Source organism: Solanum lycopersicum, chromosome 9, assembly GCF_036512215.1.
Source record: "Solanum lycopersicum chromosome 9, SLM_r2.1".
Taxonomy (NCBI): domain Eukaryota; kingdom Viridiplantae; phylum Streptophyta; class Magnoliopsida; order Solanales; family Solanaceae; genus Solanum; species Solanum lycopersicum.
This window is the reverse complement of record NC_090808.1, coordinates 42240706-42263805: the sequence shown is the minus strand read 5'-3', so window position 1 is coordinate 42263805 and position 23100 is coordinate 42240706. Positions and strand designations below refer to the sequence as shown.

At 34.3% G+C, this 23100-nt stretch overlaps 1 protein-coding gene across 1 annotated transcript; it reads right to left on the bottom strand.

The window, feature by feature from the left end:
• Positions 1-8164: 8164 nt before the first annotated feature.
• LOC138338515 (uncharacterized) lies at positions 8165-10439 on the bottom strand. Its single transcript, XM_069289483.1, has 4 exons — positions 10170-10439; positions 9911-10014; positions 8706-9139; positions 8165-8418 (listed from the first exon to the last, which is right to left on the bottom strand). Exons 1-4 carry the CDS (start codon positions 10437-10439, stop codon positions 8165-8167), a joined length of 1062 nt encoding a protein of 353 aa, XP_069145584.1.
• Positions 10440-23100: the final 12661 nt, after the last annotated feature.

Genomic DNA, 23100 nt, shown 5'->3' with positions numbered 1-23100 from the left:
TCACTTAGGGGCTACTTGAAATCTTATTTAGATATTATACAATTCTTTCAGAATTTTCAAAGATTGCTGATGATAAACGTGCTAACAAAAGAAAGTCAAATTTTGACATGACCCAGCGAATGTCCGTGTTAAAGGTTAAGATTACCTTATTGATTCATGCAAGAGATAAATATAATGAAACCATATTTAATTTATTCTAGAAGCAATAGTAAAAGTCATTACTTGATTCAATAAAAACTTTCAGCATGATGTAGAATTCTATAAATACGATGTTAGCACACATGAAAGTTGCTGGGAACATGCGCTAATTGTGAACCATTCAACAAAGGTACTTTCTTGTACTTGCAAATTATTTGAATTTTCATATGTGTTGTGTGGTCATGATCTAAAGATTTTGGACACGTTAGATGTCAAAGATAAGATTCCCAACCATTATATATTAGAAAGGTGAACAAAAGATTGTACTAACTTGATTGAAATAGAGATTAAAGATTTTATGGAGAGAAGTGATCCGAAAATTGAAGTTAGTACAAGGTACATGCATTTATGCAAAACTTTTGTCCAAATTGCAAGTGAAACTTCTGAGTTCAAAGAAGAATACAAATTGATTGTTAAGTATGCCAATGACATAATTGTGAAGTTAAAGGATTAAAAAAAACAGACACGAATCTCATGAAAATTCATCAGTTTCAAATGAAGTTATGCTTGATGAGACAATATTTGTTTGACAGTCTAAATGCCACAGAGGTAATAGGGTTAAAGAAGAAGCAACGAACTCGTCACTCCAATAGACGTCAAAAGAGTTTTTTCACAAAAGGTTTGAGAGAAGGACAAGATTCAATCGCCTCCATCACAAAAAAACAAGCATGATGTAAGTCACCTTGCAAGCCTTCAAGTACCATGTCGATCATTTTTAGGTTTTACGATGACTAGGGTATGTCATAACAAATATATTTTATTATTTCTGTGGTATTATGTGAAATCTTACTGTTTTATTTACATGATAGTTATTGGGAGAATGAAATTTTCTACCATGGCATTCTTCAGAACTTTGTCAAGTTACATCTCATGGAAGTCTATCTCAACTCTTAAGAGTTAGTATAATTTTATAAGTAATACTTTTTACATGAATTATTTCATTTGCATTACTCATTAACTACTATTATATATGACTTTGTTTATTACTTTTGGGATATTCCATTTCATGAATTAAATAATTACTCTCAAGGTGGATCATCAATATCATGAACTGCGACATTTTTGTTGTTTTCTGCTAGTTCTAACCTCGATTTCTATATAGATAAAGATAGCGACTTCAAAATATGCATATGATCTTGGATGATTTCTTATTTGAAGTACTTGAATTGTTTTCTTTATTTTTTCACCATGGCTAAACTAATGTGTTTATAATCCTAATTTAGGACAATTGGAACAAAAATTCTTGTGTGAGGTTGATTCCCAACTTTGATGCTTTGGATGTGGCATACAAATCACAATTATCAAAATGATATTAAATAGATTCTGTTTTTCATATGACAATTTAGAACTTTTAAATTGAAATACTCAAATATTATTCAAATTTTCATAAATGCATCACAAAAAGACGTATTCTTTCATACAATTAAAGTTTTTCAAGGATATTCATCGATCAATTCAATTTGATAATTGAACTTCCCTTTTATATATTATGCATAAAGATTTTAACTCTCGAGTAATTTTAATTCGTGTAGCATAAAAAACTTATAATTTTTATGACAATCTGATAATGTTCCATATCGAACCCGATGGTATACATTTTTCATTCAATATAATGTTCTCAAGATGAATGAAATGATCTCATCACATACACATCCCTTTCCTTTCCACGAGAGGGGAAATAATTATTATTATTATCTTTATAACTACTGAAATTAATGAAGTGCTACTAGAGGATGACGAAGAAGATGAGAGGAGGAAGAAGAAAGGGGTTGAAATTAATAGGTGGAAAGCATAAATAGAGAAACAACCGGCCTTGGAGGGAATGAGGAGAAAAAAATGAGAAATAATAGGATTACTTTTAATTGATATAATAATATATTTTTTATCTAATCCGTGGTTAGGAATATGTTTTAATTAATTAAATCATATCCGTTAAATCTAATTTATGCCACATGTCATTAATCAAGAGTAGAACTTGGAAAAAATGGAGACAATAGAAATAGAAAGGAGACGAATCCAATGTAAATTATCCAAGAATGTGATCATATGGGCCCACAAGATTTCCTTTCCCTTTTTATCTCTAACTTAATTTCTCATTGTTCTCCTTTTACGTTAGAGCTTCTCAATTGGATTACAATATAGAGTCTTGGTCCAAATAGGATACTAATTGTTTTTCACGGCTCTTGAATTATCACTTCCAATTAGAAAATGAATCTCTCAATTTGAGTTTGTTTTGGAGATGAAAAAAAATACTAACAAAACAAAATTATGGTTGAATTAAGAATTTTTATCCTACTCATTTTAAAATTCATATATTTTTTCTATTATTCTAGCCAAAAAAGAATTGTACTTGAACTAGGAGAACAATTTTATTTTCATCACATGACAAAGGCATAAATCAAGATATTTTTTCTCCCTTTTATGATTTTCGTCACCTTTTCACAGTTTGACATGTCTGTCGTAGAAATTTCATATCTCATTGTAGAAAAATCAAAATCATGAATGGTTTGATTTTCCAAAAAGTATACTTCTCGATATCTAACGTATCTCAAATTCACAAGTTAATATATTTCGAATCCTTTGAGATGATTTTTTGAATTTAGCTCTAGATTTTATCATGCTCAAAATTTTAGAGTTATGCGGCTTTACTATAACTTTTGTGTATTGATGTAGGAATGACGAAATCACTAGACGCTTAATAATTATGAATCTAGACGCAAAGGTCTTCAACATACCAAAATTTAAAATTTAATACCTTTAGAATCTTTATTGATGAGTTTTTGAAGTTAAGTTTAAATTCTCTCATGTAGCTGATTTCAGATTTTTGTAGCTTCACAAAATATTTTATATCTCAATCTCAGAATATCATCAGCAAAAAGGGTTGTGATGGATTTAAATTATACTTCAAAGGCATAGTTATCACAAGAAAATATTTTATAAGTCTAACCTAGTTAGCTTAACATGACTTTCATGTCTCAAACGTCTCGACAGGTAACAATTTCTCCTCTGCTTTTTTTTTGTCTTGTCTTCCTTCATTTTTGTAGGTAGGCTTCAAAGGATGATTCGTGGTGTAGGTAGTCTTATGACTCAAAGGAATGAGTACTCATTCCCCCTTCAAAAAGGTAATTTTTTGGTATTCTTGAGGAGAAAGAGGATAGATTTAAATCCTCACCTTAAAAAAGATAACTTTATGGTATTCTTAAGGCAAGAAAGGATAAATGTAAATCCCGTCATAAGAAAGGTAACTTTATGGTATTCATAAGGCGAAAATGGAAAGATGTAAATCCCTACATTAAGAAAGGTAACTTTCTGGTAATCTTAAGGCGAAAGAGGATAGATATAAATCTTCGCTATAAAAAAGGTAAATTTATGGTATTCTTAAGGCGAAAGTGGATAGATGTAAATCCCCGCCTTAAGAAAGGTAACTTTATTGTAATCTAAAGGCACAAGCTGATAGATGTAAATCTCCGCCTTAAGAAAGGTAACTTTTTGGTATTCTTAAGGCGAAAGGGGATAGATGTAAACCCTTGCCTTAAGAAAGGTCACTTTATGGCATTCTTGAGGCGAAAGCTGATAGACGTAAATCCCCGCCTTTAGAAAGGTAACTTTATGGCATTCTTAAGGCAAAAGCAGATAGATGTGAATCTCCACCTTATGAAAGGTAACTTGATGGTATTTTAAAGGCGAAAACGCATATATGTAAATTTCCGCCATATGAAAAGGAACTTTATGGTATTCATAAGGCGATAGGTATATATATAAATTTCGATCTTAAAAAAGGTAATCTAAATGTGTCAAAATTTAAAACCCATCAACTTCAAGACTTGAATAATTTGAAGACTTAAACTTGCAGATTTAATGTAACATCTTACAAATTGAAATAGCTAGGACAAATCTTAGAATTTTAAGTAGTCAATTTTAGAAAGAATTAAAATTTGGAGATTTTCTTAAGTTAGGAAAAAGTGAGGTTTTGGTCAACTTCAAACAACCATAACTCCAAGCTCAGGATGAGTTAAGTTTTTCTCTAGATATATGTTTGGAAGTACGTTGGAACAATATTTCCAACCCTGAAAATGTCACAATCGGGTCCTGAAGCCTAGATGAGACTGGAGTCGTTAACCTCTCATAGGTTGCAGAGAAGCCTCTTCTTAGCTTTCAACACAATCATACAATTAAATTTAGCGGAAAATTTAAAACTTTTTTAATTTACTGAATTGTACTTATACTTCATATAATTCTTGTATAAGAATGATATACTAACAACTCAAAATAAACAACCATCTATTAATATATTGTACAATTGAAATGAAGAATTCATAATATCATTAATAGTTGCCAACCCTGCGTTAATACGAAAGATTGAACAATTGTTTGAAAGGAAATGCTAGGAACAACATCCACTAGCTATGTCTAATTTACTAAAGCTAGAGAGTAAAACGTACGCATGCTCGAACTCAAGAAGACCTACCAATGTCTGGAGGTACTTGTCCAAACAGCTTCAACTTATCTTCAATCTTCTAAAAAGGACCTACACCTATAAAAATAGTAATTTTATATGGGTTAGTACACACTTGTACAAAGTATGGGTGTATGTACATAAGCACATAAGGACTATGCATGATCAAGGTAAGTTGTTCCTATAGAAACATGCCATTTTAGAAAAGTGAAATCACTTCACTTTCCTAGTTCGTTATTTATGAATCATGCTATGAATATCACATATTTTCATGCCTTTAAAGCATACAACCCATTTTATATATGAACGTAATACCTTTGAATCATGAAAATAATTTTAGAACAACTAGAGCAAAATATAATATTTTTGCTCCCCTCAGGTCGAGATCTCCCTCTCCAAGCCTTAGTTAAGTTTTCAGTTTATTTTTTAGTCTCTTCTTCTTTTTGTTGTGTAGTTCAATGATCTCCTGTGATCCTATGTTTTACTCACGAGTGCAATGGTTCCTTGTAGTCCCATTCCTACAATGAATCAAGTACATAATACAAAAGACCAAGGAAATTATTTGACTATCCTACTCACAAGTTATTCTTTCCATTTTGTAAATTGGGCATGATGTCTTTATCAGCCAATCATTATTGGCTATGTCAATTATTTTATCATTTGTATAATATAAAGATGCTAGGGCGTATATTCATACTCTAACCGATGAGTCATTATGTTTTTTTATCCCTTTATTGGAATAATCCAATAACTATTAAAACTTGATTCTTATCACACACTAATGATTTTATATACATATGATTTTGCTTACATAGTTCACTTTGAACTTATTTTTCTTCTTCTTTGATCTCATGTTCACTTTGAACATGCTAGGTTGACTTAGGATATTCTTTTAAGACTCCATTAGGATCTTTCTGTGCAATCACTAGGAATGACTTACATCTTTACTTAATCTAAACTCACCCTTTGTCAGCCTATCCGAACACCCCTTATCTTCCTAGTTATATCATTCTTTTTTTCTTTTCATTCTCTCTTACTTTTTTAAATAAATCTTTTAGCATTTAACCTACATAGATCATGTCATCTAACATTAAATCTAGTGTATTTCCCACAATTAAAAGAGGCTGCTCACCAGCCAAAGTGAAAACGAATACTTACTAACTTTCTTAGGTGGATCCACTAGCTAGTAACCTATGCTGTCGCATAGTATAAAGACTAGGAGAATTTGGAGACCCTTATCCACCTTGGTGGTAGCCTCTTATCGTGATGCATACATGTTCTTGCACAAGCTTATTACTACTCCATCGGTGCTTAGCTCGATTTATTTTACCTTAACTTTAAGAGTTGACTTATACATTAAGGAAGCTTGCTTATAGTATTAGGTATGCTTCGCTTGTTTATTACTAGCCAAGTCAATTAAAATCATTTATATACTATAGTAATCTAATCATCTTAAGAAAGACAACTTTTAACATTTGATTAGCTCATATAAACGATTCAATACTTAGTTTGGCGAAGCTATAAAGTTGATTTGGCATTGAAGTTTCATCAACTAGCATTGATTCTCATTCTTATTCTTCTTGGAAACATTGCATTCCAAACACTTACAAACATACCTACTATAAACATACACAGTAATCAAAACCTTCATTCCTTTCAATAGTAAACTGAATTTCATAAATGACTTATAACAATTTAATCATCTCGAACACAATTGGGCGTTACAACAAATCTTATCTCATGTAAATGATACTCTAGTCATACGGATCTAACCTATAGGTTTCATTCAAAATTAGGTCTCATTCAACATTATAAAATCATAGAGACGTACACATAATGATCAATTAGTACCACATACAAATAACATGCTCGATATTTTCATTATACATACTGCTAGAATCGAAAATATGGTAAACCAGGGAGATGAACATTCAACAATTTCATTTGGAACAACCTTAGTTTAGTTTTTTTTTGAATTCAAAACATTTCAAAAGCCCCTTTGGGAAATGAATCCAAGAGAGAAAACCCATAACTTATGGTATAATTAAATCTAGTAAGATCACCCTGTACTTTGTATGGAAATGTTGAAGAATTTTCCTTGAAATTGTCTAAAGAGAACATAGTAAAATTTTCTTTTTTTTCTTACGTTTGTTCACTGTTTTTTAGTCGAGAGTCTCTTACCTAGTGAAACGTGAGTCTAAGTCTTAGGAACCGAATATTGACTACTTCAACTTAGGATAATTAACTTAATTAAATAAATCAATTTGCTCATTACCAAGACGCCCCTCAAAAATTTACTAAAAGTAGGAGAGCATTTAACTTAGCCAAATTCATAAAATTTGCTAAGGGTTCGGGTTTGGACTATGTATTTACATTAATTGATGAAGTTGATAATTTAATTTATAAAGTAACCCTAAGTCACTAGGACCATAACCAACTTTTTTGGACCATCCTAGGTTAGGTACTAGGATGTTTCTTTAGTTAGTTACTCGGCTAGTGTCACCCGATTAGGCATGGGCACACTAGTTAGTTTATTTTTGTTAGTCCTCGGTTAGTTCTAGTTAGTTAAGGTAATTATATCCTAGGATTGGTTAGGAAGATAGGCTCCACGTGGCTTGACCTGACATGCGCCTTCCCCTAACCTCCCTAACAGAATTGGGTTGGGCTTGGTAATTTGGTCTCTTGGATGGTAGCACATGTGTTGCTGCTCACTTCTTGTCACAACAATCCTCACTTTGTCCTTGGGTACTGCTTAATCTACATGATCATTTTAAAATATCATGTGCTATGGCACCTAGGCTTGACACTTGGATGCGTCATACCTAATGTGCTAAGAATTCAAAAATTTTACCTTAGGGTCTTCATTGCAGGTACAATTGCGAAACAAGCTTGGATTGGAGCATTTGGACATCAGGTTGTATTTTAAGTTACTTGTTCATACTTAGAAATCGGCTTACACCCTTAAGACAATATCCTTTATCATGCCCAATATTACCCAATATTGGGCATTGGAATGCTATGTACCCCAATACATATTCTTAAAACCTAATAGAGTCTTCACTAGACAAGTACATTTTCTGGAATGTTACATTATCCCCCCGCTTAGGAACATTCGCCGCCATATGACACTACACATCATTTTGAATCTAAGAGGGTATTTTCGAAAAACACATCAATATAATTGAAACTTTACTCTTTTTGAATATCTAATTCACAACTTACTCTAGATGATGCACATCACTCAAAGCTTATCTGAAGTTTCATACCTAATATTGAGGAACTTCCTTCTCAATCTTACTTCAACTCAATGCACATCACAACACATGTGATACAAAAATTATGACAATGCTATACAAAAACAGAAACATGAATGCTAGCATGAACTGATATAAACTCATATAGTGCAAGTATAAAACACATAATTATGGACTTAAAACACCACAAACGACTAATGCACTAAAATTTAGAGTTTCATCAATAAAATCAGACATAGGAACGGTATATCTAATCTCATGAACTGAACAAGTGAGGGTGACGGGATCTCATGTCAGCCTCAGCCTCCCATGTTGCTCCCTTAACACAGAGGTTCCACCATAACCCCTTTACGGTGGCAACCACCTTGTTCCTCAACTTTTTCACTTGGCAATCTAAAATTTCAATTGGAACCTCTTCATAATAAAGGTTCTCATCGACTCTTGACCCCTTACCAAGCAGGATAGATGCTGGATCACCTAGGCACTTTTTAAGCATCGAAACATGAAACACTGGATGAATAGAAGCCAAGTCATTAGGTAAATTCAATTTATAGTTAACATTCCCTACTCGATGTAAAACCTCATAAGGACCTATATACCTCGGACTCAAATTCATTTTCTTACGAAACAACATCACCTTTTCATGGATGATATCTTCAGGTAGACTTGATCACCTACCTGGAATTAAAGAGCCCTCTTTCTTTTATAAGAATAGGATTTTGGACGATTGTAAGAAGTAGCCAATGTATCCCTTATTATTATAAACTTTTCCATAGCCTTATGTATGATCTCAATACCAAGGATGGAAGAATCTTCTACCTCAAACCACCCAACAGGGGACCTACATCTCCTTCCATACAGTGTTTCTAAAGGTTCCATCCCAATACTAGAATTGTAGCAATTATCATAAGAGAACTCAATCAGTGCCAAGTGATCATCCCAACTCCCCTTGAATTCAATAACACATTCTCTCATCATGTTTTCATGGGTTTCAATGTTACGCTCTGCTTGTCCATCCGTCTGAGGATGAAAATCAGTATTGAGCTTCACTTGTGTACCCAAGCTCTTTTGGAAAGATCTCCAAAAGTGAGAAGTGAACTGGGCTCCCCTATCCAAATTGATAGATAAATGGATTCCATGATACCTCACTATCTCATCAATATACAACTTGGCATAATCTCGGGACCTGTAGGTAGACTTCACATGAATGTAGTAAGTAGACTTAGTCATCCTGTCAGCAATGACCCAAATAGAATCATGAAGTTTCCTGATCCTTCGCAGACTATTTACAAATTGCATATTAATAGCCTCCCACTTACATGTTGGGATCTCAATCGATTGGGTTATACCTCCAGGCTTAAGGTGTTCGTCCTTAACCTTAATCGGGGAACTTCTTCCACAAACATAGAAATATTTTTCTTCATAACATCCCACTAATAGATCTCCTTGAGATCATGATACATCTTGGTGGAACCTCAATGAATGAAATACCTAGAGCCATAAGCCTCTACAATAATATTAGGTGTCAAATTATCAACATTGGGTAAACACAATCCGTCCTTGTATCTAAGCACCACCTTAGGGAGAATGATTCATTCAGCTTAGTCAACACTGAGTCTTTCAACTCCATGAGTACTGGGTCGAGATGCTTCTTAGTTTTAATATCTACAACAATTGAGGATTCAAAACTGGAATGAACTGAAAAACCCCCACTTGGTCTATCTACCAGCCGTAAACCTAACCTAGTCATTGGTGTACCTCTTTGACGAGCTCCTTATTCTCTCCATCAATATGAGACACACTGCCCATGCTCAATCGGTTGAAAGCATCGGCCACTACATTGTCCTTACCTAGGTGATAGTGGAAACTCATGTCATAATGCTTGAGCAGCTCTAACCATCTTCTATGACAAAGATTCAATTCTCTTTTTGTAAAAATATATTGAAGACTTTTATTGTCAGTAAATACATCAACATATACACTATATAAGCAAAGTCTTCACAGATTTAATGCAAATACAACAACAGCTAACTCAAGATCATGGGTAGGGTAATTCTTCTCGTGGATTTTCAACAGTGTAGATGCATACGCAATAGCCTTGCCATCCTTTATAAGAGCACATCCCAAACCTACCCGGGAAGTATCATAGTAAACCATATACCCTTTACCACTCCTCGAGAATGTGAGAATAGGGCTGAAGTCAGTCGGTCTGTGAGCTCTTGGAAGCTCTTTTCACAAGTTTAAGACCACTCAATCTTTACCTTCTTCTTTGCTAAAGCTGTCAATGGAGCAGCAATAGCAGAAAAGCCTTTAACAAACTTGCAATAGTAATTATCCAAACCCAAGAAACTTCGGATATCTATAGGAGTGAGATGTCTCAGCCAGTTATTTACTGACTTCATCTTTTTAAGATCAGCCTCTACACCTTGGTCGGACACAATATGACTATGGAAGGTCATTGCTCTCAGCCAAAACTCACATTTGCTGAATTTTGCATACATCTGATGTTCCTGGAGTACTTGCAATGTCATTCTCAAATGTTGTTCATGCTTTTCTCTAGTCTTAGAGTATATGAGGATGTCATCTATTAATAGTATGACAAAAGATTCAAGGTATTGATAGAAGACCCTATTGATAAGGTCCATAAACGCGGCTGGTGTGTTAGTGAGACCAAATGACATGACAAGAAACTCTTAAGACCAAACCTTGTATAAAAGGCAGTCTTAGGAATGTCCTCTTGTCTCACTCTAAGCTTGTGATACCCTGACCAGGGATCTATATTAGAAAAGAAAATTGAACCTTGGAGCTGATCAAACAGATCATCAATTATGGGAAGAGGGTATTTGTGCTCTTAACTGACTTTGTTGAGTTGCCGATAATCGATACACATTTTAAGGGTCCCATCCTTTTTCTTAAAGAACAACACTGGAGCACCCCATAGAGATATTCTCGGCTGGATGAAGAACTTATGAAGAAGATTTATTAACTGCAACTTCAACTCTTTGGGTTCAGTCGTAGCCATTCTATATGGAGGACTGAAAATTAGTCTGGTGTTGGGATCCAAGTCACACCAAAGTCAATTTTGCGTTCAGGAGGGATTCCATGTACGTCCTCCAGAAAAACTTCTTGAAACTCATTCACTATGGACACAAAGTCTATGGAAGGAACTTCATGTTCTAAGTCATTGACTCTGACTAAGTGGTATAAACAACACTTAGATAGATTCTAATTGGCTTTAAGATGGGAAACTATTTGGCCTGTTGGATTTGAACTATGTTGTTCCATTTCAGCTCTAACTCATTAAGAAATTGTAACCTTACTATCATGATTCGACAGTCTATGGTAGCATAGCGTGTATTGAGCTAATCTATACCCAAAATTATATAAGAGTCAAGCGTGGTTAATTCTATTAGGTCAGCATAAGTAACTCTATCAAGAATAGTTATTGGGCAATTTCTATATACTCTTTCAGCTCTAATGATGTCTCCTATGGGAGTACTAAATAGAAAAGGTTTATGGAAAATCTCAGGAAGCAAGTCACATTTAGTAGCTAATAAAGGAGTAACAAAAGACAAGTTAGATCATGGATCTAACAATGCATACACAGGAAAAGAAAATACATGCAAGTTACTAGTGATCACATCAGCTGACTTCTCCTGCTCCTCTCTACAATTCAAAGCATAGAACCTGTTCCTCTTGGGAGGCTCGACCGCAGCAGTAGGATTAGGTCAAGGTTGAGTATATGCCTTTGCATGATTCTTCATATGTTGGTAGTCCCTGATCATGTGCCCACTCTTGCTGCACCCATAGCAGGCATTAGAACCTACCATGCACTCGTATCCATACAAACGGTCACACTTACCACACAACTTTCTATCACGTTGAAAATTTCTATTATTGCCCTTCTTGGGGCAAGAGTTGTCCCCTTTGGCAAAAGTGTTACTTTAATGTGTAGGATTACCTTAGTGGTGGTGCCCCTTCTTGAACATGGGCCTGTCCTGGACTCCAAACGAACTCATACCAGTTCTAGAACCTGATCCCAGGGCCTAGGCTTCTTGCCTTCTCGTCCTATCTTCATCTGATGACTCTCCCCCACCTATTGTGCATGTACCATCAACCTAGAAAGGTCCATGTTGTCATGACACATGGTTTCCTTACATTCCTCCTCCAGATCCTCCGATACACCAGTCACAAACCTGCTCATCTAATCCCCGCTACTAGACATTAGGGAAGAAGCATATTTGGAATGTTTAAAAAACTTCAAAGAGTATTCCTTGACTGACATGCCTCCCTGACGTAGGTTGATGAACTCTTCAACCCTAGCATCTTTGTGCTATGTGGGAAAAAACCTCTCTGGGAATGTAGTCTTGAGAATATCCCAAGTGATGGGGACTTCTCCTGGTGCTCGGTCATCTACCCACATCTTGTACCATACCTGAGCCACATCCTTGAGCTGGTATGCAGCCAACTCAGCCTTCTCCTCATCATTAACACCCATAGCACAGAGAATCTTGTGGACCTCATCAACAAACTCCGGGGGATCCTCATTGGTTTTGGATCCAAAGTAGACTGGAGGATTCATCCTGGTGAAATCTCTCCGTCTGCTAGCCATGGTGCTAAAATGAGGGTTCTCCCTAGGAGCACCCTCTTTAGTGGCCTGGGCTGGGATAGCTTGTGCTTGAGCATTGATGTCTTGGGCAATCTGAACCAATGCTGCTCTAACTTCTCTATCCGTCAACGCAGTTGGGTTGACAGGCACTCTCACTCCAGCAGTTGGTGCTTCAGAAGGAGCTTGGTTTCCCCCTGCAGCTGCTTCTGCAACCCTCCTGCATGTGTTTATTCTTGTGTTCATTTTTCTACACCCACACACAAGAAGGAAGTTAGATGCTAGTATGACATTAAATGTCAAAGCTCTACAAAGCACGATAAAGAGTAGAAGAAGGGAAGATTCCTAACATCACTAAGTATCTAAGTCATCATTGTGGTGCACTTTACCACCATAAGCTAGACACAAAACAACGTGGTTGTTTTGATCATTAGTTCCTAGGTAATTCAACTTCATGCTCTAATACTAAGTTTGTCACACCCAGGTCCTAGACCCTAGATGATACCGACGTCTTTAACCTCTCATATGTCGCATACAAGACTCTTCTTAAGTTAAATCACAATCATATAGTTAAATTTAGCGAAACATTTAAAACTTTTTAAATTTAGTGAAGTGTACTTAGACTTCATATAATTCTTGTATAAGAGTGATATACTAACAGCTCAAAATAAACAACCATTTATGAAAAGATTGGACAATTGAAATGAAGAACTCATAATATCATTAATATTTGCCAAACCGGCCTTACTACGAAAGATTGAATAATTGTTTGAAAGGAAACGCCAGGGACACCATCCAGTAGCTATTTCTAATCTAGTAAATCTTAGAATAAAGCGTAGACATCTTCGAAATCAAGAGGACCTACCAAAGTCTGGAGGTACTAGTCTAAATAGCTTCAACTGATGTTCAATCTTTTTAAAGGACCTGCACCTATAAAAATAGTAATTGTATATGGGTGTATGCACATAACCACATAAGAACTATGCAAGATCAAGTAAAGCTCTTCATATAGCAATATGCCATGTATGCAAAGCGAAGTCACTTCAGTTGATCTCCTATGATCCTATGTTTTACATAGGAGTACAATGATTCATTGTAGTCCCATTCATACAATGAATCAAGTAAGTAATCCAAAATACCAAGGAAATGATTTGACTACGCTACTCACAAGTTATTCTTTCCATTCTTTTGAATTGGGAATGAAGTCTTTATAAGTCAAACTTTATTTTCTATGCAAATTATTTAACAATTTTCATAATATAAATATGTTGGAACATATATTCATACTCCAATTGATAAGTAATTATGATTTTGCTTATTTTATTTGCATAAGAAAATAACTATTAAAACATCATTCTTATCAAATACTAATGATTTAACATACTTTTGCTTTTGCTTACTTAGTTCACTTTGAACTTACTTTTCTTCTTCTTTTATCTCATGATCACTTTGAACAGGCTAGGTTGACTTAGGATATTCTTTTAAGACTTCTATTGGAATGTTTCTATGCAATGCCTAAGAATTACATACATCATTACTTAATCTAATCTCACCTTTTAGTCATCCTGTCCGAACAACACTTATCTTCCTAGTTCTTTCTTTCTTTCTTTCTTTCTTTCTTTCTTACTTACTTAGTTACTCAAAGAAATTTTTATTATTTAACAGACGTATATAATGTGAGGTAACATGAATTCCAGTGTCTTCCCTATATTGAGAAGAGGTGGTTCACCAACCAAAGTGAAACCAAATACTTCATAGCTTTCTTAGAAGGATCAATTAGCTAGTAACCTATGCTGGAAACATAGTTCAAAGACTAGGGGAATTTGGAGACCCTTATCCACCTTGGTGGTGGTCTCATCTCATGAGGCATACATGTTCTTGCACAAGTTCATTACTACTCCATCTGGGCTTAGCTCGATTTATTTTACATTACAACTTTTAGAGTTTACTCATACATTAAGGAAGCTTGCTTATAGTATTAGGTATTCTTAGATAAATAGATGACTTGTCATCCCTTTATATCTTGATGAATGTGAACTTAAATCTTATATTATCATTTTGATGAGTCTCTTTAACATAATTTTAAGGTGCAAGTGAGACTTGTCTCAATTCCTTTAACATCCCTTTCTAGGTCAATTTCATAACTCAAAATCTTTTAGTTATTTCATTACTCACCTTATATTTTTCAATGTTATTTGGTAGTATTATACCATTCTTTATGAAAAGTACAAGAACTTATTCAATGTGCTACTATGTTCACAATTTCATTTAGATAGGGTATGTTGGGATTTGTCCCAATCATTGGCATACCCTAATTTGTGAGTTCATTGAGTTACATCTTGTCAAGTGAATCTTTAACATGCATGTGGCTTTACAAGAAACATCATAATCTACATTGGCCATATAAGATTGGTATGACTTACTCATTGGCTAGTTGTACATCATATTCTTGAAATAATATTGCTAGCCAATTTATTGGCATAAACTGAAGTTTCACTAAACACTTTTCATGCTATTATCACTAGCCTATTAAATTAACTTCATGTATATACTGTAGTAATCTCATCATCTTAAGCAATCCAACTTTTAACATTTGATAAGATCATAGGACAATTGAGTGCTTAGTTTTGCCGAGCTATAAAGTTTATTTGGCATTGAAGATTCATTAACTAGCTTTGATTCTCATTTTTATTTCTTCTTGGACACATTGCATTTCAAACACTTACAAACATATGTTTAGTAAACACACATAGTAATAGAAACCTTCATTCCTTTCAATAGTAAACTGAATTTAATAAATGACTGATAACAATTTAATATTCTCAAACACAATTGGGCATCACAACAATTCTTATCTCAAATAAATGATACTCTAATCATACGGATCTTACCAATAGGTCTTATTCAACATTATCAAATTATAGACACCTACAGATAATGATCAGTTAGCACCACATACCAACAACATGCTTGAGATTTGCATTATACATACTACTACAATCACAAATAGGGAGAACTAGGGAGATTAATATTTGATAATTTCATTAAGAACAACCCTAGTTTCAGTTTTCTTGAATTTAAAACGTTTGAAAAGCCTGTTGGGGAAAGAAATGCAAGAGATAAAACACATACCTTACTTTAGAATAGAATCTACAAATATAGGCCGGTAGTTTGCACAAAAATCTTGAAGAATTTTCCTTGAAATCATTTAAGGAGAACAGAGAGAAATTTTCTATTTTTCTTATGTTTGTTCACTATTTTTCAGTCGAGATTTTCTTACCTAGTTAAACGTGAGTCTAATTCTAAAGAATTAGATATTGACTAATTAAACATAGGCTAATTAACTTAATTCATAAATCAATTAGGTAATTACCAAAACACCCCTCCTTAATTAACTAAAAATAGTAGAGCATAAGACTTAGCTAAATTCTGAAAATTTGCGAAGGGTTCGGGTTTGGACCATGAATTTACATTAATTAATTAATTTGATAATTTAATTAATTAAGTGACCTAGGGTCATTACTAAAGTACCTCTAAGTAACTAGGACCATAACCAACCTATTTTGACCATCCTGGGTTAGGTACTAGGATGCTTCTTTAGTTTGCTACTCGGCTAGTGTCACCCAGTCAGGTTCGGGCACACTATTTAGTTTATTTTAGTTAGTCTTGGGTTATTTATCTAGTTAGGTAAGTTAGTTAGAGGTTAGGATTTTTTGTAGGAATCTAGGCCTACGTGGCTTGACCCGACGCGTTTGGGCTTTGTTGTTTTGGTCTCTTGGTCAGTAGCACATGTGTTGACGCACACTTCCTTTCCCAAGGATACTCACTATTTCTTTGGTCACTGCTTAATCTATATTATCATTTTAAGTGATCATGTTCTATGGTACCTAGGCTTGACGCTGGGATGCGTCATAACTAATGTTCTAAGAATTCAAAATTTTTAGCTTAAGGTCATCATTGCAGGTACAATTCCTAAAAAAGCTTGGATTGGATAATTTGAAAATCAAGCTGTATTTTATGTTATTTGTTATTAGTAAATAGAATTTTGCTAACACCCTTAAGCCAATATCCTCTAACATGCCTAATATTATTGAATATTGAGCATTGGGATGCCTATGTACCCCAATACATATTCTAAAAACCTAATAGACTCTTCACTAGACAAGTACATTTTCTGGAATGTTACAACAAAGTTTATGACATTTCGAGTTTAGATGAGTAAGTTATGCCCTTTGAATGTTTGGCTGTTGGATTAAGGAAATGGCCAATCCGGAAATTGAAAGGGTAATTTGATCTTTTTCTTGCCCAATTAATTAATTTCGTTTTGGGTAATCTTATGAAGTGTCTAAATGAACTTTTTTAGTTCTATACTTTTGGAGAGAGACTAGGGTACTTGAAAGATAACTCAACAGAAGAAGAAGGAAAAAGGGAGCCAAGATCGTCGAGTTTGTCAAGAATAACTTGTGGATTTTGTCATGGGTGATATCTTAAAGCGTATGTGAGATGTTTATGTGTTGGGTTAGCGCACCTACACACCAATTTTTTAATTCAATGAAGTATGAATATATTGAATGATGAACATTGAACGTCTTGATAAACAATGGTGAAATTCTTGTTGGTAGAAGTTGTAGTGTGTTTTAATTGTTTGGATTCGTGTTTCCGAGGAGATTTTTGGGTCGAATCATTAGGTATTTATCCATGGAGGTTATTAGTGATCTTAAGTTATTGGGGGTGAGATCCATAGAATTTAATATGGTTTAGAGTTTAAAAAATGGAGAAGAAATGTTGAAACACGCTTCCATGGGGCCTTGAGGCGCCGCGCCTCATATAGCCTCTCAGGACTCTCTTTCCGTAGAGCCTTGGGAATGCGCAGTAGCCATAGCGCCCCAACATGGCCACTGATGTTTGGGGCATGGTGCCCCATACCTCTCAGAACGCCAAGGATGCCAGTTCACACCATTTATTCGCCTCTTTTTAGTACTAGATTCGAAGTGATGTACCCACATTTCCTAGTTTATTCCAACTCTCTAAGGTATGTCTAAATATCATGAAATCGTACATAATCATGACATCATGTATCTTTAATCCATGATCAAAATGAAGGAATGTTAAGATAAAAGTCAAAAAAGTTAAGAGTCAAGTCTACAAGTTATGAAGCAAGTCAAAGCAAGTTTTAAAAGTTTCCAAGCAGTCTTTAACAAAAATGTTAAATTTGTTCTAAGGCTCATGTTTTGAGTTAAAGAAAGAGTAAAAGTGGAAGACTTTCCTGCAAACAACTATAAGGGAACTAAGTATTTCATGAAGAGGTTTTTGAAGAGTCAAGTTTCAAGCTAAGTAAAGAGTAAAGAGTTAAGTTGAAGTTCTTTTCTTCAAAAGTACAGGAGGACTAAGTATCTCCAAAGGGATTTTGAAATGTTTTCACATTTAAACATATAAGGAAGATAAGTTTTCCAAAGACCCTTCAGGCTAGTTTTCAGAAAAGAGTTATAGCTATATAAAATGAAGCAAGCAGTGAAACTATGACTTCCGAGAGAGTTTTTTAAGCTTTGTTTTGAGCGTTAATCTTAAACCACAGAATCAGTATGTCTCAAAAACATAAGAACTATTATATTTTTGGGACTAGTATTGCGCATCGACGAGAGGTTTTATGTTTCAAATTGACTCAAATCTCCATGAAAACCATGTAACCAATATGGGTAGAAAAGGGTCATACATTTTAGAAAAATACTTTTCACAGTTTACTAGTGGATCCATTAGGATGTTGAGGTCCTATACACTGGCAGGTTTCCGATGGTCCTTTGCAGCGTGAGGTAAAATATTGTATCATCACTATAATTATTAAGTGATGATTGTCGATTAGAGAACCTCCCAGAGCAGTAGTTACATGGTTACTCAAAAGATTCTGTTTAGTATGAATGAGGTATGGGGCTTCATTCATTCATTTCACGAGTAGACTTTGAGAGGAAGCCTTATATATTTTCTTTATTATTAAGATTATGAGTTCATCATATTATTTAATATTTTAAGTTCATTTTAGACATAATGGTATCTTTGCATACAAAGAGTTGAAAACCATAAACATCTTTTATTTATATTACACATGTGTTTAAACTACTACATAATGAAATAAGTACTTATAATGGGTTAGTTATTCATGAGTTGAGAATGGGGGTATGAGACTTCATTCATTCATTTCACGAGTAGACTTTGAGAGGAAGCATTATATATTTTCTTTATTATTAAGATTATGAGTTCATCATATTATTTAGTATTTTACGTACATTTAAGACTTAATGGTATCTTTGCATACACAAAGTTGAAAACCATATTTTAAACATCTTTTGTTTATATTACACATGTCTTTAAACTACTACATAATAAAATATGTATTTATAATGGGTTAGTTATTCATGAGTTGAGCAGCGTCAAGATAAGTGTTCTTTCTTAATCTTTTAAAGCCTATATTGTTTTAGCATTCCAACTCGCGTACTCGTACATTCAATATACTGATGCCAGTTGGCCTACATTGTATAATGATGTAGACACCAGTAACTAATATCGATATTCTAGTGCACTGTTAATCCAGTAAGGTGCTAAGAGATAGTTGGTAAGCCCACCTTCATTCGGAGGACATCTTTACCTTTCAGTTATTTTCTTTTAGTTTTCAGTTGTTAGTTATTTTCATTTTAGAGGCTTTATAGCCAGAGAGAGTTAGTTTCTTTAGTCTTTTCATATCTATTATAAATTATAAGACATTTTACGACTCGAAAGTACCCCATAGAAGATGGGGAAACCCTTAGATTGGAACAACAGCGTACTTGACCCATCGTATATCACGATCAAAATCTAGACCACAAACGAGACTAACATCATTGACCTCTCAGAGGTCTAAGACAAGCCTATATACGTCATTCTTACTTCATCTAGGCTAACTTTAGCGAAAAATTTGAAACTTTTTGTTTTCTAACATACCTACTAAACATTCTATTACATATCTAATCGTTCACCATCAACCATCTAACAGTTATATAATCAAATGAAACAAGCAGTTTATTATAACGATAAAGATGTACTTGCCAAAATTTCACCAATACAATGTTAGAACAAAAATGGGGAAGAAACGCTAGTGAAACATACTCCACTAGATCAATCTTACAACTAAGCTAGAATGTAAATGGGCAAGCATACTCGAAAGTATGAGGGAGTACCAAGTTCGGAAGAATGCTTGACATCCGGATAAATGCAACATTGATCTTGTAGCTCTAGCGTCCACCTGTGTTTGCACCTAAAAGTGTAGAGTTCTATAGGGTAAGTACACAGTTATACTAGGTATGGGTATATGCAAGCACACACCACAACATGCATGAGTAAGAATAGGTCTTTCCTAGCAACATGGTTATAGCAGGTCAAGTCAGTGGACTTGCCAAATTGAGATTAGGAAAGTGAGTGAACTTTCCGAATTTGGATTAGGAAAGTTTATGAGCTTTCTAATTTGGATTAGGAAAGTTATGCCATGAGAGTAATATGCACCACCATACTTAACAATTTGCACACAACACACAACATCATACACATAGCATATATCATAATTCATGTAACACATAACGTTGTTCACATCATTTCTTCGTATGACATGAGACCTTGGAATCATGGACTTGACATTAAAACTTCCAAAATGAGGTCTCAACATATGGGACCTCAACTAGGGAGTCTACTTTAGCAAACACAGAGTCTGCTTCGTTCATTCAGACGTACTTCATTTCATTTTATTCATGGGCCAGTGTAAACACCACTGATACCTAGGATGTAGTTGAAGACTTTCATGGGGTGCATTTTGCAATGTCCAAGAATTACCTAATGTCATTACTTGAGACTAACTCACCTCTTGATTATCCTTTCCTAACACCTTTGGTATCATTCATTTCATTATGTGCATCATTTGAGGCTGACCTCATTCATTCATTGGGAACTTTAACTTTAACTGACATAGATCATAGGAGCATCATTAAATCCAGTGTCTCCCCCACACCAAAAAGAGGTGGAATCACCAGCCAATTTATACTCATATAAAATTCCAGATTTGTTCATCTATGTTTAGCCTAAACTAACATGTAATTTGCTGGAAATTTTTTCACATTTTCAGCTCACTTCCTTCAACATTTACACGTGAATTCATGGGGTAATACGTAGATCATTTAATACGTTCTAAGGTGCATTCTTCATGGATTGGCTTATCCAAGAGATTATCACTCAAATCAGCCACATTTCAACTCATATGAACATCACGAATTACATAATCATTTGTACATGAAATACAACCACAAAATCATATTTTTAATGCCTTAACCCGAGGCACATTGATATTGTTCACATTGCACACACATGTACACATAATTTCGGAAAAACATCAACATAAGTCACATAATTGCAAACATACATATAAACACATAATCATCATAAAATCACATTTCATTCCTACTTTTCTACCAGAAAGCATAACCAACCTATGATTCAATGGTAGCTAGTGACAGGGACATGCAATGGGGAACAACCCTAGTTTTCGAAATAGATGCGTCTGAACCTTCGGGGGTCTCTTCGGAAAAGGAACAAGAGAGAAGAGAACCCATACATTTTTTATGTTAAAACCTCGAGTTTCTGCCCAAAAAATTCACCCAAGAACACGTCTAAGACTCCTCAATATAAACTCCACTCGAATGACAACCTCCTTTAGCCTAGTGAATGATTAACATTTGTTTTCTTGTGATTTCATCTAAGTTATTCAAGGGTGAAGAAATTGGTTTATTTTTGTTCTTTTGTTTCTTATTTTGGAAGAGAAAAAACGTGAGAAAGAGTAAGAGAGATTGAGCATGAGAGTAAAGAGATAAACGTGAGAGAGTGGGACTTGTTGGAGCAAGACTTTACTTCAAGAGCCCTATTTCGGACACCTCTCCCTAAAATACCCCTCCACCTTATTAATTAAATAATTAGTTGTATATTTAGGGTAATTATGATACTACCCTTATCCTGAAAAAGACCATTTTACACCTAGACCTTCCAAACCTAAGATTTTCCCTTTTTAAGCTCGGTAAAGACTTCTTCAAGTAAATGTTCGTATTCGAGAGCCCTACATGGTTGGATCTAACCTTTACATGCTCAACTAACTCCCAAAATTAGTTGGCTTGGCTGTATCAAGGGTTCCAAAGTCTGCTTCTACGCTCATCAATTTGTGTGAAACCTAGTCTATTCATAGGCATTCTTGACACATTAAACATTTCTTGTCCTACCCATTTTAAGGGTTGTTACATCGGAGGTCTTGTACTAGCCTTTTAGCTATAATTCATTGCATAAGACATGAAAAGTAGTGAGGGATTAAAACTATTCACGACATTAATAAAATAAAATAAATATCTTTCATTAGTACTAATGAATAGTCTCATCGTCAAAAGCAAACTTAAACACAAAACTTCATTATCTTAGGGACGCGACCCTTTACATTGAAAGAAAATACTTAATATGTCTTATATAAGTCTTAAAGTAGAACTAGAGAATTAAAGACTATGTTATCGAATATAGGAGGACATAGTTAGCTAGCGTTTGGCCATAAATTTTCAAATATTCTTGGCAAATATTATATGACGGAAAGTTTGGGTGAAATTTCACCATGTGTTTGGCCATAGGATTTGGGAATTATATTTCACCTTTTTAGAAAAATATGATTTATACCCATAAGTTTTAAAAACTATTAAAACTAACTATAAGTTTGTATTACAAGTCAATTGGATTTTCGGTACAACAATAACAAATAGTTTCCATCACACTAGAGCAATGTGGTAATTTCGAGCGAGTGCTACAAGTATCATTCAATACATCGTGAAGTAGACGAAGCACATGATTTTATTACCTTGAGTTAATTTTTCATCACTTTCGTTAACAAACATATCATTATTTAATATTTACTAAATATTTCATTACTATTTTGGTGTTCACGTAAAAATATTATGTAATACAACACAAATAACTACTATAGAGGGTGTTTTTGTAAAAGATAAAAGTTTGGGATAAAATTTTAATTTTCAAAAGATCCCAAATAATGAGATTTGGCCCAAATACTAGAACAAAATAGTATTTGGAAATTTGGGATATTTGCTAAAAATGTTTGCCAAATAATAACAAATTGTATGGACAAACATTATTTGCCAAATTTTCCACCAAAGATTATTTGGGAAATCTATGGTCAAACGGGTCCTTAGTCTTGAAAGATTTGATTCCCAAGCTTGCCTTCTAATCTTTAACTTGCTTCCAACTATACTTTTAGAGTATAGAGGAGTATGGCGTTAGAACTAACATTATATTAAGTATAGCATTATGCAAAAACATGCAAAAGAGAATATGTTAGTAGAAATATGCTTTCATGCAATTTATGTAAAACCTTCATGCATATAGAAGTAAAATAGCATATAAATCATCATTTAACGCATATAGTAGGACTTCCATAATTTGAGCAGCAATGTCACAATACAGTTAACTTCAAGAAAACATGACAGTGAACTCATTTCATCTGCAGTTTCCCTAACCAAGGTTATCCT

Coding starts and splice junctions, on each gene's coding strand:
- LOC138338515 (XM_069289483.1), bottom strand. CDS start 10,439: ATGACATTGCAAGTACTCCAGGAACATCAGATGTATGCAAAATTCAGC. Junction 10,015..10,169: donor CAGCTTTAGCAAAGAAGAAG/GTAAAGATTGAG, acceptor GCTCTTATAAAG/GATGGCAAGGCTATTGCGTA. Junction 9,140..9,910: donor GTTGTATTTGCATTAAATCT/GTGAAGACTTTG, acceptor CATTGCTGACAG/GATGACTAAGTCTACTTACT.